This window comes from Bos indicus x Bos taurus, chromosome 16, assembly GCF_003369695.1.
Source record: "Bos indicus x Bos taurus breed Angus x Brahman F1 hybrid chromosome 16, Bos_hybrid_MaternalHap_v2.0, whole genome shotgun sequence".
Classification (NCBI taxonomy): Eukaryota; Metazoa; Chordata; class Mammalia; order Artiodactyla; family Bovidae; genus Bos; species Bos indicus x Bos taurus.
Genome location: NC_040091.1, coordinates 18,755,022 through 18,771,996, shown reverse-complemented (window position 1 = coordinate 18,771,996; position 16,975 = coordinate 18,755,022). Strand labels below are relative to the sequence as shown.

At 39.7% G+C, this 16,975-nt stretch overlaps 1 protein-coding gene across 1 annotated transcript in view; it reads left to right on the top strand.

Moving 5' to 3' along the window:
- The window catches only part of USH2A (usherin), a 938,899-nt gene that overhangs the window by 391,850 nt on the left and 530,074 nt on the right, over positions 1-16,975 (top strand). Inside the window, exons 26-29 of the mRNA XM_027564435.1 lie at positions 1,985-2,258; positions 8,880-9,083; positions 9,211-9,291; positions 12,109-12,303. Of these exons, the coding sequence (XP_027420236.1) occupies positions 1,985-2,258; positions 8,880-9,083; positions 9,211-9,291; positions 12,109-12,303 (754 nt within the window). The remainder of the gene's footprint in view (positions 1-1,984; positions 2,259-8,879; positions 9,084-9,210; positions 9,292-12,108; positions 12,304-16,975) is intronic.

The following is a 16,975-nucleotide window of genomic DNA, read 5'->3' as shown; positions in this document are numbered from 1 at the left end:
AAAGAGATGCAGGTTTGATCTCTGGTTGGGAATATCCTCTGAAGTAGGAAATGGTAACCTGCTCCAGTATTCTTGCCTGGACGATTCCATGAACAGAGGATCCTGGCAGGCTACAGTTTATAGAGTTGCAAAGAGTTGTATACAACTGAATGATTGAGGACACACACAGCCTGCTTGCCTCTGCTATTAAGACAGTGTAATTCTTGGGAACACTTTCTCATATAATAGCAGAACATATTACTGCATATAATTACAGAACACAATAGGGAAAATCAATATTTATTGAATGGTGGGATAAAAAAATGAATGACTACCTGATGTACTTCACAAAGATGATTTTTACGTAGGAAAGAAATAATTTTTTAAAATGCATTACTTAATGGACATCCCTGGTGGCTAAGATGGTAAAGAATCTGTCTACAATGCAGGAGATGTGGGTTCAATCCCTTGTTGAGAATATCCTCTGGAGTAGGAAATGGCAACCTGCTCCAGTATTCTTGCCTGAAAGATTCCATGGATAGAGCAACCTGGTCCATGGGATCTCAAAGAGTCAGACATGACTGAGTGACTAACAGATTACGTTAATTTGTTTCATTATCATGTTCTCAAATGTTCAAGTATCCTCTGATTACCAGTTTGACTTCCAACAAAATAAGAACATAATTCAGTTCAGTCACTCAGTCATGTCTGACTCTTTGCGACCCCATGAATCGCAGCACGCCAGGCCTCCCTGTCCATCAGCAACTCCCGGAGTTCACTCAGACTCACATCCATCGAGTCAGTGATGCCATCCAGCCATCTCATCCTCTGTTGTCCCCTTCTCCTCCTGTCCCCAATCCCTCCCAGCATCAGAGTCCTTTCCAGTGAGTCAACTCTTCACATGAGGTGGCCAAAGTATTGGAGTTTCAGCTTCAGCATCAGTCCTTCCAATGAACACCCAGGGCTGATCTCCTTCAGAATGGACTGGTTGGATCTCTTTGCAGTCCAAGGGACTCTCAAGAGTCTTTTCCAACACCACAGTCCAAAAGCATCAATTCTTTGGCACTCAGCCTTCCTCACAGTCCAACTCTCACATCCATACGTGACCACTGGAAAAACCATAGCCTTGACTAGACACACCGTTGTTGGCAAAGTAATGTCTCTGCTTTTGAATATGCTATCTATGTTGGTCATAACTCTCCTTCCAAAGAGTAAGCATCTTTCAATTTCATGGCTGCAATCACCATCTGCAGTGATATTTGGAGCCCCCCCCCCAAAAAAAAAGAAGACCATAGTAGGTAAAATAATTATTGAGTAACACTTTGAAGAAAAACATACGGAGGCATTTCCTTTACCATGAAATGTGGGTGAAATATGTTCATATTAGAAAATGGCACCTTAATCTAAAGGTACAGACATAGAAGCAATTATGTTAGTTAGAGATTTAGAATAGAAACCCTGAAATACCGAATCAAAATACATCTTACAAATTTGAAATTGAGTTCACTAACCAGTTAAAATAAGCTTAATCAGGCTTGACATTTCATTTTCTTATTGTCTTGTCATATTTTCCTCCTAAATTAAATTGATATATGAAGTAGTATTTTCTCATTTTCTAAAGATTCAAATAAAAATAGAGTCAGAGTTTAAACCGCTCTGTTCTCTTCAGTCATTCAGTCACTTATGCTAGTGTTTAATCTTTTACCTGTGTTGCCTCAAAAAGAAAAAAAAGGTTTTGCCTATATAATATTGCATTACATCATATCATCATTACTGGGTATAAATGTGTCTGACTCATTACAACATCCTTCATGTCAATTATAAGCTTGCAAAGTGCTTAGTTATATGTTGCTCCAGTTCTGCTTAGAATAAAGTGGGACATTTTTATAGAGTACTTTCAGGGAAATTTCTTGCTTTTCTTCAAGAAGCTGACCTTCTGTTCTCTCCCAAACTGCTATTCTGCAGTCTTTTTATACACCTATTTTCTTTTTAATATGAAATACAGATGGAGCTGAAGAGTGGAATATTGAGCTTCCGGCTAAATACTAGTCTTACTTTTACACAAGTGGATCTTTGGCCGGGGCTGTCCTACTGTGATGGAAAGTGGAATAAAGTGATCATTAAAAAAAATGATTCCATCATATCAGCAAGCATGAATGAACTGATGGAGCACGTGTCAGAGTCCAGAGCCCAGGCGCTGATGGTGAATTCCCCCGTCTATGTGGGAGGAATCCCACAGGAGCTGCATGACCCCTATAAACACCTGAAGCTGGAACAAGGTAAACTTCATCGGAAGTACGGCCCTAGTGCTACCAGGTCTTGGTGGTTCTGTGTTTCAAGACACAGCAGTAGAACTGATCTGAAAGCAACATCTATTCATCTATTTTCTGGAAGAATTTTGTGCTCTAAAAAAAAAAAATCACAACATACTTCTTCAAATAGTTTTGTATGTTGCCCTTAAGAGTATGTTGTTACATCTATTTATATGTTAAATCATACCTATTTATGCTATGCTATGCTAAGTCACTTCAGTCGTGTCCGACTCTGTGCAACCCCATAGATGGCAGCCCACCAGGCTCCCCCGTCCCTGGGATTCTCCAGGCAAGAACACTGGAGTGGGTTGCCATTTCCTTCTCCAATGCATGAAAGTGAAAAGTGAAAGTGAAGTCGCTCAGTCGTGTCCGACTCTTAGCGACCGCATGGACTGCAGCCTAACAGGCTCCATAAATAATGAATCAATATATTTATTCAAACATATTTATCAGATATAATTTTAATATATATACATGTATATTTGTGTGTACATGTATATGTGTATGTGTATATATACATACACACACACACACACACACACACACATATATATAGTATGTTTGGGATTCCCTGGTGGCTCAGATGGTAAAGCGTTTGCCTGCAATTCGGGAGACCCAGGTTCGATCCCTAGGTTGGGAAGACCCCCTGGAGAAGGAAATGGCAACCCACTGCAGTACTCTTGCCTAGAAAATTCCATGGATGGAGGATCCTGGTGGGCTGTAGTCCATGGGGTCGCAAAGAGTCGGACACAACTGAGTAATTTCACTCACTCACTCAGTATGTTTCCTTGTATGTTTTTCTTGGATATGCATGTGGTTCTGGTTCTTTTAAATGCTCATCATTATCTGTATTTACAGATTAAAAAATAGGTTAGTGTGCACAGCCAGGAAAAAAGGCCTTAAAAACCCTGGGTTTTTTTTCTGACATCAGTGCTATTTGTTTCCATGCATTTCCATGGAGCTCTCATGCAGAAAAGCGCATGAAAATGTGAGGTTGCTTTAATTTCTGACATAACCTGTGAAAAATATGTATGTCATTTAATATTCATAACCATCAGTGAAAGGAAAAAGTACAAGTGTATGATGTATAGCTAGAGGAAACCTTTAACTCATATAAGGAGTTTGAACATAATTGGAGAAATTCTTGATTAAAAAAGACTAATTGTATGTGAGTTCATATTGTGTGACAGATGTGGTTCTGAGAGCCTCATGTTAGAATAATTGGGTCAGTTCTTCATAGCAAGCCCATGAGACAGGTATTATTACTTGTATCCCCATTTTAAAGATTAGGAAACTAGAGGGCAGGGAGGAAAGTAATTTGCTGAAGGTCGGTGGCTGCTAAGCAGATGGCAAGCCTACCCATCTTGGGCTGCCTGGTGTTAAAGCCCACTTTCCTTATTATAGTCAAGTGTTCTTTTTCATGGGCACCGGTTGAAGTCCCTTTCTCTATGAAGTGGGAAAAGCACGGAAACTTCCAGCTTGTGTGCTTGTATGCTTCTGTGTAGAAAATGTTCTCAACATATTTCAAAACCTGTGCACCCTGAATGGTTAAAATTTCCATGAAGCAGTCTTTGCCTATTTGGGAAGTACATAAAGATTTAAATGTCTTTGAATAGAAAATATATGGCAAGCTCTAAGGAGACTTTTAGAAGGGTACTAGTAGGGAGTTAATGAATATCTGGGGTATAAGACAGTAATGACATTTTCAAGGCACTTAAGATGTAACAGCAGCTAAAAATATTACATTCATATAAGGGCTTCTTTGGGTTTTCAGGTTTCTGAGGTTAGAAAGAGCTTGAAAACTCTTTATGAGAACAAAATTACTCGATTCTATTTACGTCTAGGAAAAATCCTCTGTATACTGAGCATTTTACTGTCAAAGTACACCAAAACCCATTATTATGAATGTCCTAGAAAGCTGGCTAAAATTGGAATTATTAAGATGATAATGATGAAACTGTAAAGCATCAACATAGACCCAAGGGGACTAACTCTATGACTAAGACTGTGATACTGGAAGATATTTTATTTATGGATAATACTAAATTTTTATCATTGCAGTATCATCCATATCAGTGGTTCTCAAACCACTGATAAAATATTGAAGTATAGTAGCTAAAACTTTGTAAGAACTCAATAAAATTAGCTATTATTATTATTCAAGATCCACTGGAATTGCCCAGAAAAGGTTTTTTTAAAATGCAGTTTAAGTGATATTTAAATGGCTTTGTCTCCTAAGATTCTGACTCAGATGCTTTGAATAGTACTGATTTATTTAAGTAGCAGCATGTTTTACACAGTGATCAGGAGAACATTCACAATATAAAGGTGCTGCATTTCTGTAGTAAATTGCAACTGAAACTAATCCTATTCACTTACTGTATTTTTTTTCAGTCCACTATCATAAAAATGGTTCTATGTTTCTTCACTGGGCTTTCCTGCTGGTTCGGTGGTAAAGAATCCACCTGCAATGTGGGAGACCCAAGTTTGATCCCTGAATCGGGAAGATCCCCTGGAGAGGGGAATGGCAACCCACTCCAATATTCTTGCCTGATAAGTGCCATGGACAAAATAGCCTGGTGGGCTACAGTCCATGGGGTCGCAAAGAGTCAGACAGGACTTAGCAACTAAATGATAACAGCAACATGCTTCTCCATTAACACCTTTTCCAAAGGCTCTATTTTTGTGGTCCTACTAGAGCTATTTTTTTTTTTTAATCCATTATTGTCACAATCTTCCTTAAAATCAAAGGCCGATTAATTTTCCTCTATGTTCTGGAGACACTGGGCAACATAATGTGCTGAAGATATACCACCTTAGACCATGGGCACTTGGGTTGGGAGTGAGTGGGCCATGGCATGTGGACTCTCAGGTTATGGTCTGTCCACAGCTCTGAGCAGAGAGGTTAAGAGCGGGGCTGACAGCCCACCATCGTGTAGGCCCAAGCGCCCCAGGGTTGGACTCCTCCCCCAGAGGGCTACTGTGTCTCTCAGGTTTGTCCACCCAGAGTTCCAGACCACCTTCCAGTTATTCAGAGACCTGGGAGGGGGATAGGTGTGGGGAGTCACTTTCAGTTTTCATAAAGGCAGGGAAAAAAAGACGAGGAGACATCACTAGTCTTCCCATAGACAGCCCATCTCCCCTCTTGTTATCCTCGCATCCCATTCATATGTTAGAGATCCCTAGGGATTATTTCCAGCGGGAGGGTTTCTGATAGTGCAGAGTTGGAAGAATGGTGCAAACTTTGACAAAACCCTCTGACTGCCCTAAGGATAGCACAGCAAGGACCCTGCACTATAGCCTAGGTAGCTGTAACCCCAAGGCCTGAGGGCATAGTCCCACTTTCTAAGCAGAATTACTACATAGAAGCATCACTCTGTAACTCTCTGCACCTTTTTATCTCCAGAGTGAAGGAAGTCTATGACTGTAGCCTTTTCCAAATTTAAAATTGTATCTTGTGTATTAATGTTTAAGATATTTCTTTAAGTTTTTTTTTTTAACATTTTTAATTGTAGTTAAATATACCTAACATTCTTGCCTGGAAAATCCCAGGGACGGAGGAGCCTGGTGGGCTGCAGTCCATGGGGTCGCGAAGAGTCGGACACGACTGAGCAACTTCACTTTCACTTTTCACTTTCATGCATTGGAGAAGAAAATGGCAACCCACTCCAGTGTTCTTGCCTGGAGAATCCCAGGGACAGCGGAGCCTGGTGGGCTGCCGTCTGTGGGGTTGCACAGAGTCGGACACGACTGAAGCGACTTAGCAGCATACCTAACATTATTTTGCTGACAAAAGTCTGTATAGTTAAAGCTTTGGGTTTTCCAGTAGTCATATATGGATATGAGACCATAAAGAAGGCTGAACGCCGAAGAATTGATGCTTTTGAACTGTGGTGTTGGAGAAGACTCTTGAGAGTCTCTTGGACTGCAAGGAGGTCAAACCAGTCAATCCTAAAGAAAATCAATCCTGAGTATTCATTGAAGGGACTGATGCTAAATCTGAAATTCCAATACTTTGGCCACCTGATGTGAAGAACTGACTCATTAGAGAAGACCCTTATGCTGGGAAAGATTGAAGGCAGGAGGAGAAAAGGACAGAGGATGAGATGGTTGGATGGCATCACCAGCTCAATAGACATTAGTTTGAGCAAGCTCCAGAGGATGGTGATAGACAGAGAAGCCTGGCATCCTGCAGTCCATGGGGTTGCAAAGAGTTGGACACAGCTGAGTGACTGAACAAGAACAAATACCTAACATACAATTGGGGCTTGCCAGGTGACTCAAAGAATCCACTACTAATATAGGAGATGTGGGTTTGATCCCTGGGTTGGGAAGATCTCCTGCAGAAGGAAATGGCAACCCAGTATTCTTTCCTGGAAAATTCCACGGGCAGAGGAGCCTGGTGGGCTACAGTCCATTGGGTCATAAAGAATCGGACACGACTTAGCAACTAAACAACAGTAACACCTAACATACCATTTACCATCTTAATCACTTTTAAGTGTCCAGTTCAGGCATTTAGTACATTCATGTTTTTGAGCAACCATCAACACCATCCATCTCTAGCAGTCTTTTCATTCTGTGAAACTGAAATTCTGTACCCCTTGAACAATAAAGGGACATTCCTTATAAGGGTGCATTTATGTTTGCCGAGGCTGTCTGTGAATTGTTCATCCTTTTATTGGCAGGGAAACTGGAGGACCAGAGAAGTTAGGTGACCCAGTTCTGTGCCATCAGAAAATTACTACTTGTAAAGAAATTGGAATTCTTAGCTTCTGAATTTTCAAGGAGATGCTTTTATATTGAGCTTCATTGCTTTCAACTCAATTTACCCAACTTACTGAGTATCTACTGCGCATTGAAGATAGACTAGCAGTATTGATCAGTCAGGCCTAAAGGAATGTGAATAATAGCAAAGGCATTTAAAAGGAAATAGGCTGCAACTTAATGTGTTAGAAGACAGAATAACACATCATATAAATGCTGAAGAGAACAATATGGTCATTGTTAGAATTAACTTACTTTACTGTTCAGCATTGCATTGTATTTTATTTCCATTTCTTGCTGGTGGGCTGTAATCTTGAAAAGAACTAATTATCTGTTTGGGGCCATTCAGACTTGACAGTGTTTTGTTCACGAAAGGAGACTACGTGTTCCAGCAATCTCAAACTCAGTCTGTTTGTCCCTTCTTTGATAATTGTGTGCAGTTTTGTGAGCGGAGTGCTGTCAAACCTTGAAGAATTGATCTCTGTTTATACAAAATAGCAAGTCGTTCAAAGCTACAGCTGCTCCCCAGGTGATGTGATGCCCCATGGTTCTGTAAGAAGAGAGCAGTCAGCGCACACTTCAAACCCATTTCCTCCACCTTCTCTATTAAACTTCCCAGAACTGAAGGCAGCATGGCTCTTCTAAAGTCAACTGAGTAAAGTACACTTTCCGGGATGCTTCTTGTGTTGCTATTGCCAAAGTTCAATTTGGTTCCTGTCCTGAGACTGTGAACCTGAAACTGGTAATCATTTTGCACCGTCAAGATTATGGAACTCAGTGAAAATGGTGGAGCACAGTGACAGCTCCCGAGTGTCCTGATTTAATGGGTCTTCATTCTATGACTATGAAATGGTTGTTATGGAATTCACTGCAATAACTCATGATTTTAGTGTGTTTTGAAACTACATTTTTCTCCTCGTTGTTGTTCAATCAGTAAGTCATATCTAACTCTTTGCGACCCCTATGGGTTGCAGACCATCAGGCTTCCTTGTCCTTCACTATCTCCAGGAGTTGGCTGAAATTCATGTCCATTGAGTTGGTGATCTTATCTAACCATCTCCTACTGTTCTGCATTAGAACCTCATGCTCGCATGCTCAATTGTGTCCAACTCTTTGTGACCCTGTGGACTGTAGCCCGCCAGGCTCCTCTGTCCATGCGATTTCCCAGGCAACAGTACTGGAGTGGGTTGCCATTTTCTCCTCCAGGGGATCTTTCCAACCCTTGGACCAAAGCTACATCTACCCATGTTTCCTGCATTGCAGGTGGATTCTTTACCACTGAACAACGGGGCACCTGAGAGTGTATTTTTTTCCTCAGTGAGCTTCTTGAATAATCATGCTCATTTACATATTAGTTTTTGGCACTTAGATATGGACTTATGCATACAGGTAACTTCATTTTCTAGGATTGAGGAACATGTGAAAACGCTCTCACCGTAGTGTGTAATTGCCTACACATTATATAGCACCACTGGACTCCACATTATTTGGTAAGAATAAAAAGAATGCAAAAAAACTGCTCCTAAAAAGATATAATACGTACTTTTCAGCTGAATCTAATTCAGTTGAATTACAATGATCAGCATATATATATATATTTCAAAATAACATAAATATGAATATTTCCTGCAACAGCTTAGCCTGGTAAAAAGCAGGCATAAAGGAGCAGAAAGGATCTCCCAAAGAAGACTTGAAAGTTTGAAAATTGTGTCTAAACCACCTCCCCAACTTCATCAAAATGTACTACTACAGGGGACAAAAATGATGGCTAATTAAGGACTCAAGCCCTCTGTGTGATACTCATTCCTTACTGTTCACTAGGTTTCGGTGGTTGCATGAAGGATGTGAAGTTTGCACGGGGTGCTGTCATTAACTTGGCATCCGTGTCCAGTGGTGCTGTCAGAGTCAATCTGGATGGATGCTTGTCAACTGACAGTGCTGCTAAGTGCAGGGGAGATGACTCCATCCTGGTGTACCGGGGAGAAGAGCGGACTGCTTATGAGAGCCATCTCCAGCCATTCACAGGTAATGCAGAGATGCTCTAAATTCAGTGTTCCATGGCTCTTCCTCATCGCCTCTTCCCTCCCTGCCAGCCCACCACCAGTCTCCATGAGTCCTGTGTTAACTTTCCTCCTTCTTATTTCCATTTAAGAATACCTGTATCGAGTAACAGCCTCACATGAAGGAGGTTCGGTACATAGCGATTGGAGCCGGGGCCGCACAACAGGAGCAGGTAAAGAGTGTTTATCTTAAAATGTGTATCGCACACAAATGCAGACATTGTACATGTAAAGAAAAACAAAGCCTCTCACGTGTGCAGCAGGTAGCATGTCTGTAATCTTGTGACAGAGAACGCCTTGGTTTGCAGAGTCATCTGTTGTTGGTGAAAATGCTTAGTGGATTAGGACTTTTTGATTCTTCAAATATTTCATAAAGATTTGTTCAGGCTGAGTCTTTCCTCTTCAGATGCAGAAGAAAGTAAGTTCAAGTTGTCTTGATAAAGGCCCATATCGACTGTAATTCATCGAAGAACTAGAAATCTTTACAAGTTGCTTAGTCCCCAAAAAGCTAAAGTCAGGGTTACCTTTAGGTGAGGATAGGCAGCTTCTGGCCTCTTTGGTGGAGAGCTTGTTTGAAACCCACACTGTGGTTGGAAGCAAATGTGTCTTTTATTGGGCTTCCACAGTGGCTCAGTTGGAAAAGAATCTGCCTGCAATACAGGAGACACAGGAGGTGCGGGTTTGATCCCTGTATCAGGAAGATCCATTGGAAGAGGAAAATGGCAACTCATTTCAGTATTGTTGTCTGGAAAATTCCATGGACAGAGGGGCCTGGTGGGCTACAGTCCATGGGGTCTCCAAAACAGTTGGATATGACTAAGCTTGCATGCATGTGTCTTTTATCATATAATGGCAGATGTTTGCCATGATGCTTACTGTTAGGGTCTTAGAATGCCTCTTCCAAGATAGAAATTGCTGAGTGGTCTGATTTCTTTGAGTTGAATGGAGAAACAACTAGGAAACAGACTGTATTAGATCTAATCTCAGATAACTGATATTTTAGCACTTTGTACTTTTGACAGTGACCACAACATCTTTTCACATAATACCATCACAAAGAGGCATTCATTACAAGAAGTTTTGTGAATCAGTAGCCTTCTACCATTTTAGAGAAAATATTTGTCAGAAAGACAAATACATTTCTGTATGATTGACACTCTTGAAGTTGTCCTTAGCAAGTCATGATTTGTTTAAAGATGTGTTTGTTTGTTTTACCGAGTACCCTCTCATATTTATTATCAGTAACAGGTTACTAGTGCAGATGGCCTTTGAGGAATCTTTTTAATCTAAAAGATAAGTAAATACTGAGATGGGATACTGATAAGAATTTTTGAAGTTTGCTTCCTATAGAGTTTCCAGAAGAGGACAACTTGACGCTTTTCCAGGATGAGTTAAATCATCATCTATTTATAGGCAAGACAGTGAACTGAATGATCCCTTAAATCCTTTTCAATTTTAGATCTTGGAAAAAGCTCTAATGTAAAATGTTCATTTGTGACTGGCGTGTTTTCTGCCCCTATTTCACATTTCTCTTCTTTATTAATAAATATAAAGCCTGCTTTTAGTCTAATTCAGCAACCTAAATAGGTGTCCATAAAGTACACGGCTTACATAGCTTCATAACCCCCATTTTGAGTACCACCAAGAAAGTATGCAAATAGAGCTCTGAATTTATAGCAGTGATCTGACCACAAAGTCTTATGCCATAAATTCATATTTACAATCTGACCACAACACCGAGCAGCTACATGCTCCCAAGGGCTGGAGAATAATTGCACTATTTAATTATTTTTGAGTCAGTTTTGCTCTGTCCCTTATGAGAACACCATCTGTTAGACAGGACAGTACTTTGCCCTGTACCACATTTCAGAACTAATAAAATCAGCAGCACTCCCATTGTCCCCTCACTTGGAACTTGATTGTGTGGCCTGTGCGTTTCCTGAAGTTGCTTGTGGAGTTTTACCTGCACAGACAGTGGTTCTCCACCTCTGTGCTTCCTCTCATTCCTTACGTTCATGATGCTTCCCTTGAGGTTGTCCTGTTTTATTGGCCTGAAAAGTAAAGTCAGAGGAGGAGGCTGTCTGATGGGGAGAGACCAGGGTGATCCTCCATCGACCGCGCTCAGGAGTCCAGGAGCAGTCAGAGCCCCTCTGTCATCCGTCATCCTGCCATGGAGTTCCTCGGGCTTTTTCTCAGCATCCTCAGTGCAGTCAGCTGTGATGAAGTTGTTACTGACCAGAACCATAGACATACCTAATAAATAGTTAAAGGTTATGGATTTTTAAAAGTAGAGGATTCAGCTTATAAGTGAGGTTTTGCAGTTTCTATAAACTTTTCATTTTGTGTTACTTTGTGATGCTCCGAAGAAAACGTCTCTGAAAATGATTTTGTAGAATCTCAAGGGCATCAACTTCTCCACCTGCCCCTTCCTCTAAGTGCAGTTAGGAATGTATCTGTATATCCCACCTGCTAGAACTTTGCTTCTTTAAAAATTAATTGGAAAAACAATTGAATTTGGCAAATGGGATCAGACCTTCAAGTACAATACGATCACATTTGTGATATTTTTTGGCTAATACATGGACGATATAAAAGTGTCAAACCACTATGTATAATAACAGTCTAATTATCTTGCTTCAAAGGGGGACATCATTATATTGTTTGAACTTGTTATCTGCCTACCATCCACCTCCTTCTTTATGAGTGATGTTTAAAACATGTTGGATACATTAAATGTTTTTGGAAAACCTGGTCTAGACTTGAAAGAACGTGATGTCGATGGAGTTTTGATGGTTTTGAAATATCGCTTAAACTGAATGGCTCAAGATGTGCAGTCATATTAAATCAATGCTGAAAAGTTACAACTCTAATAAATTGTATTTATGCTAATGGTTGAGTCTGATTTACTGCAGCCATTAAAAGTGAAGAATAGGAGCAATAGTCTTTTCAGAACTGCCATTCTGCCTATTTTCTCTTTTATCCTTTCACAGCTCCACAAAGTGTGCCAAGTCCCTCAGGAGTCCGCAGCATAAATGGCTATAGCATCGAGGTGACCTGGGATGAACCTGTTGTGGCTAGAGGTGTAATTGAGAAGTATATCCTGAGAGCCTACAGTGAGGATGCTCTTGGTCCACCCCACACACCCTCTGCCAGCTCTGAGCTTGTCGATACCAACACCTTCACAGGTAAAGCGGGCTCCTCGAGGGAGTAGATCTTATTAATTTTCTTTCTGTTTTGACTTTGAATACTTTTGCCCTAGTATATGAAAAATTCTCAGATTTTTGCCTGGTTACAAACAACAAGAATCATCTAATTATACGGACACCTCTATCCATGAAGGATGAAAAATAATTCTATAAATGTTTATGGGCTTTCATGGATAGTTTCATTATGAGGCTGGTACTTTCTCCATTCCCCAAAAGGTTAGGTCACGAGTGGCTCTCACCCTTAGTGAGATTCCTATACCTAGGATGCTTATATGCCCTTAAAATGTGAAACTTTTCAAGATCTTATGTATGTATAGGGTGCCAGTGACCTATTTTACCATGCAAAAGTTTACTCGTTGGGACTAGCCCAAGTTCACAGTACCGTTATTTATTGTAAAATTGTTTATTAAACCTAATTATGTCAAGGTAGAGGAGATTAGAGCACCAGCAGTTTGACTGGCAAATCAGTGAATCAGTTTCTCATGGTGAGGCATGGATGGTGTGCAGACTGGCGGGAGTGAAATACACTCACAAGCATCACACAAGGTCCCATGCTCAAATTTCTGCTTGTGTCATAAGATAGCAGTTTTCAGCGTCATGAAATGTTAAGGCCCATTTAAATGGAAAGCCAGATTTAAGCCTTTGACCAAAAACAAAATAAAATGCATCAAAATAATTTAATGGGAAAAATAATTTTCCTCTGTCAGAGATACTTTCAGAACTTGACAAATTAGATGGATTTTCAAAGTGGACTTAACTGTTTTTCTAACACATCAGTCAACTCTATCAATCTTTACTTCTTTGTTTTAGATTCCTTAGAATCTACAGTCCAAATAGACAACCAATTACAAAAAAAATTGTTTATTTTTCATTTCCTTTGTCCTGTATTTACCCATCTGATAAAAACCCAATCTGATTGGGCCTTTGCCCAGGCTGCACACTGCAGCTAAGTGGGCTGGAAAAAGTCTCAGTTCCCATTTTCTGTCGGACACTCAGTAATGACACCAATCCTACTGTGTTTCTATAATAAGCTCCTTCTCCCATTCTCCTCGTTAAATATTTTATATTTTTCCAAACTATCTAGGTGTTAACCTGCCTTCTTTATCCCACTCAGCTGATAGCGTTATATATGAGATTTTCTTAGACACCAAAAAAAGCAAAAATCTATCATAAAGAATTTCTGTCACTCTCTTCCTATGAAATATATACATTAATTGCATTTTTCTGACCAATTACACTGTTATTATTGGATTAGTGAATTAACGGATGTTAAAACATTTAAAAACATCTTTGGCATATAATATTATTTTCATTTTTTTTCACATTTCTCTCCATTTCCCTTCCTGTTTTTACAGAGCTTCCCTTATGCTATTAAAAATAAAATCTTCAAAAGTCCTATGGACCCCAGGTTTTCCTGCTTTTTCAGAGCTATTACTGGTGGTCTCTCTTCCTCTTACTTATATTTTAACCTCTGTCTCCTGGAGTCGTTTACCAAGTGTGGTCCTAGGACTTGGCTCAACAGCCTCCCCTGAGACCTTCTTATTCATGCAAATTCTCCAGCTGACCCCCACGTACCAAAGCAGAAGCTGTGAAGCAGAGCTCAGCAGTCCTGTTTTACCAAGCCCTCCTCTATTGATGCTGGTGATGCCAAAGTTAGAGCCACTGCCCATTTGGGTTCTGCCCAGGATCATTCAAACGCATCTATCAACACCTATTGTTAAACAAAAACAAACCCAAATCAATGATAAAAATCTTCCTTTTATCTAAAGTCCCTTCCAGCTCTCACTGTCTCTCTCCTCTTCCTAAGGCATCTGTGGTGTTGTCGCCATTTCTTCACTAGGTCTGCCTTCTACTTACTTGCCTGATTGAGGATTCCAAAAACTTCCATTTTAAATATCCACAGAACACTACAGTCCAGTCTCCTCTGCTTGATAGCATTCTGCACTGTGGATTTCTTGTCATCTCTTGAAATATTTCATCACTTTTCTGATTGTTCTGCTTCTGGGTCCCCTTTCCCAGTGTCTTTGCCCACTCCCTCAGAAGCTTAACTCTGCCTTTTGAAAGACCTCCGGGTTTAGACCTGGGACCTTTTCTCTCTCTTTTTAAATTCTTTTCCACAGTCTTGCTCCAGGAAACTCATAGATTCACAAAGCATCCAATACCCTACAGACACTATTGACTCCTAAATGCACATCCTACCCAGACTTCCAAATGTGTGTATCCAGCAGGCATTTGAAAAAATTGACATTTCCAGTAGATGTCTCATTATTTCTAAATTTACCATCTCCAAAACTGAATTTCTGTTCCTCATCCATTCTCAATATCAATAAATGACATCTCCAGCCCCCCAGTTAATGAAGCTTGAGAATTTTCGAGATGTTTACATCCTGTTCATACATCATATATCCGTGTTTATTGATTCCATTTTCTAAACTAGGTGTGAAACTCATCTATATCTCCCCTTATCTACTGTCCAAGACAAACCATTCCAATATCTTACCTGGACAACTACAATACTCTCCTTTCTCATGACACCTCCACCCCACAACCACCCTGATTCCATCCCACCAAGTGACCAGACATCATGCTCCTCTCTTTAAAATTCTGCTTTCCACTGCCTCTCTCCCAATCTCTTTTGTCTCAGTTTCCTCTTATTTTCTGGATTTCCAAATTTTGCTGTTATAAGTAATAGGATTTTTAAAAGTCTGCATACAAATCTTTGGAGGAATGACCGACACTGATGGTAGGTTAAATCCCTTGAAATGGAACAACTAGATCAAAGTTTCTTAAAGCAGTATTCAGTCTTGGATTCTGAGGTCAAGCAGTGTTTGTGTTAGTCGCGCAGTCATGTCCAGCTCTTTGTAACTCCATGGACTGTAGCATGCCAGGCTCCTCTGTCCATGGAATTCTCTAGGCAAGAATAATACTGGAGTGGGTTGCCATTCCCTTCTCCAGGGATCTTCCCGATGAAGGATTTGAAAACATGTCTCCTGCATTGCAGGCAGGTTCTTTAGCATCTGAGCCACCTGGGAAGCTGGCTCAAGCAGACATTGATACAAATCTCTGCTGCTTACCCTCCCTGTAACATTGGGGAAATTGTGTATTCTCCTGGATCTCTTTATAGTGTCTTAACCTATGAAGTGGGAGAATAATATTAACCTCAGAAATATTAAATATATTAAATGATATGGTATTTCAGCTCTCTTTTCAGCTGTGTAAACTCAGACACATTAATTAACGTGTCTGTGCTTCGGATTCCCTGTGGTTAATGAAATAGCTGCCCACCTCACAGGACAGCTGTGAGGATTAAGGGGGTCCCTGTGTATGTAAAGCACACAGGGCAGCCCTTGACACACTGTCATACTGTAAAATGTTAGCTATCAGAAATTTTGAAAGCATCTAGCACAATGCTTAACATACGGTAATTTCTTAACAAAGATATAGTTATATTTTTAGGTTGTCAAATATATGCCAAAAAGACTATATAAATCATACTCCCACCAGCAAGCAGAATGCAAGATTGTATATTTCACTTTTTATCCTAGTTGACAAGTTCTACGGCTCAGAGGTTAAAGTGCCTGCCTGCAATGCAGGAGACCTGGGTTCGATCCCTGGGTCTGGAAGATCCCCTGGAGAAGGAAATGGCAATCCACTCCAGTATTCTTGCTTGGAGAATCCCATGGATGGAGGAACCTGGTGGGCTACAGTCCACGGGGTCGCAAAGAGTCCGACACGACTGAGCGACTTCACTTTCACTTTCACAGTTAAACGGTAAATTCAAAAAAAAAAAATATGTCAGAGTATTATTTTAATTTGGCTTATTTGATTCCTGGAGACATCAAGCATTTTCATGTTTACTGATAATATATATTTCTTTTATGACATACCTATCATGTTTCATTATCAGTTTTTCTATTGGAGGATTCACATTTTTCTCATTGATTTTAAGTATCTCTTTACATATGAAGAATATTGTACTTAAGTTTGCCTTATGTGTTGCAACACTGCAATTTCTTATTTTTCTTTTGATTTACATTTTTATGTGCAGATTTTAAAGCATATTTTCTGTAGTTGATATGTTTCAAAGTTTTTTGTTAGTTTTCTATGGGTAATTTGGGAAAAAAATGTCCATATTCTCCATTCAGGGTATACTAATATTTGCTTATTAGATATACTGTATTGATAATATACATATATATATATATATATATATATATATATATATATATAATGCATATCTTCTGAATTAGCAATTCTAAATTTGAGGTAAGATCAAATCAGAAACAGGGCAGAGAGTCCTCTCAAATTACATAGGATTCTGAAAGGTAATCCTACCCCCAAGATTGAAAACCAGTACAATAAACTGCTGAATGTTACTGTAGGGCATTTCAAGCATGTGAATGGTATATATAGAGAGAAAATTAGAGAACCTCTGACCAATTGTTATTTATATATTTATATATATTCAATCTGTGAAAAACTAAGGAAAAGAAATCTCAATTATTGCAGTTTTGTCAGTTTCTTCAATTTGTCAGTTGTGTTACTTTGGGAGCTTGCTTTTTGTTTGTATTTTTCTTTTTCTTATTACCTTTACATTTGCCACTTTTATTTATTTATTTATTTTTATTCTTCCAATTTTATTTTATTTTTA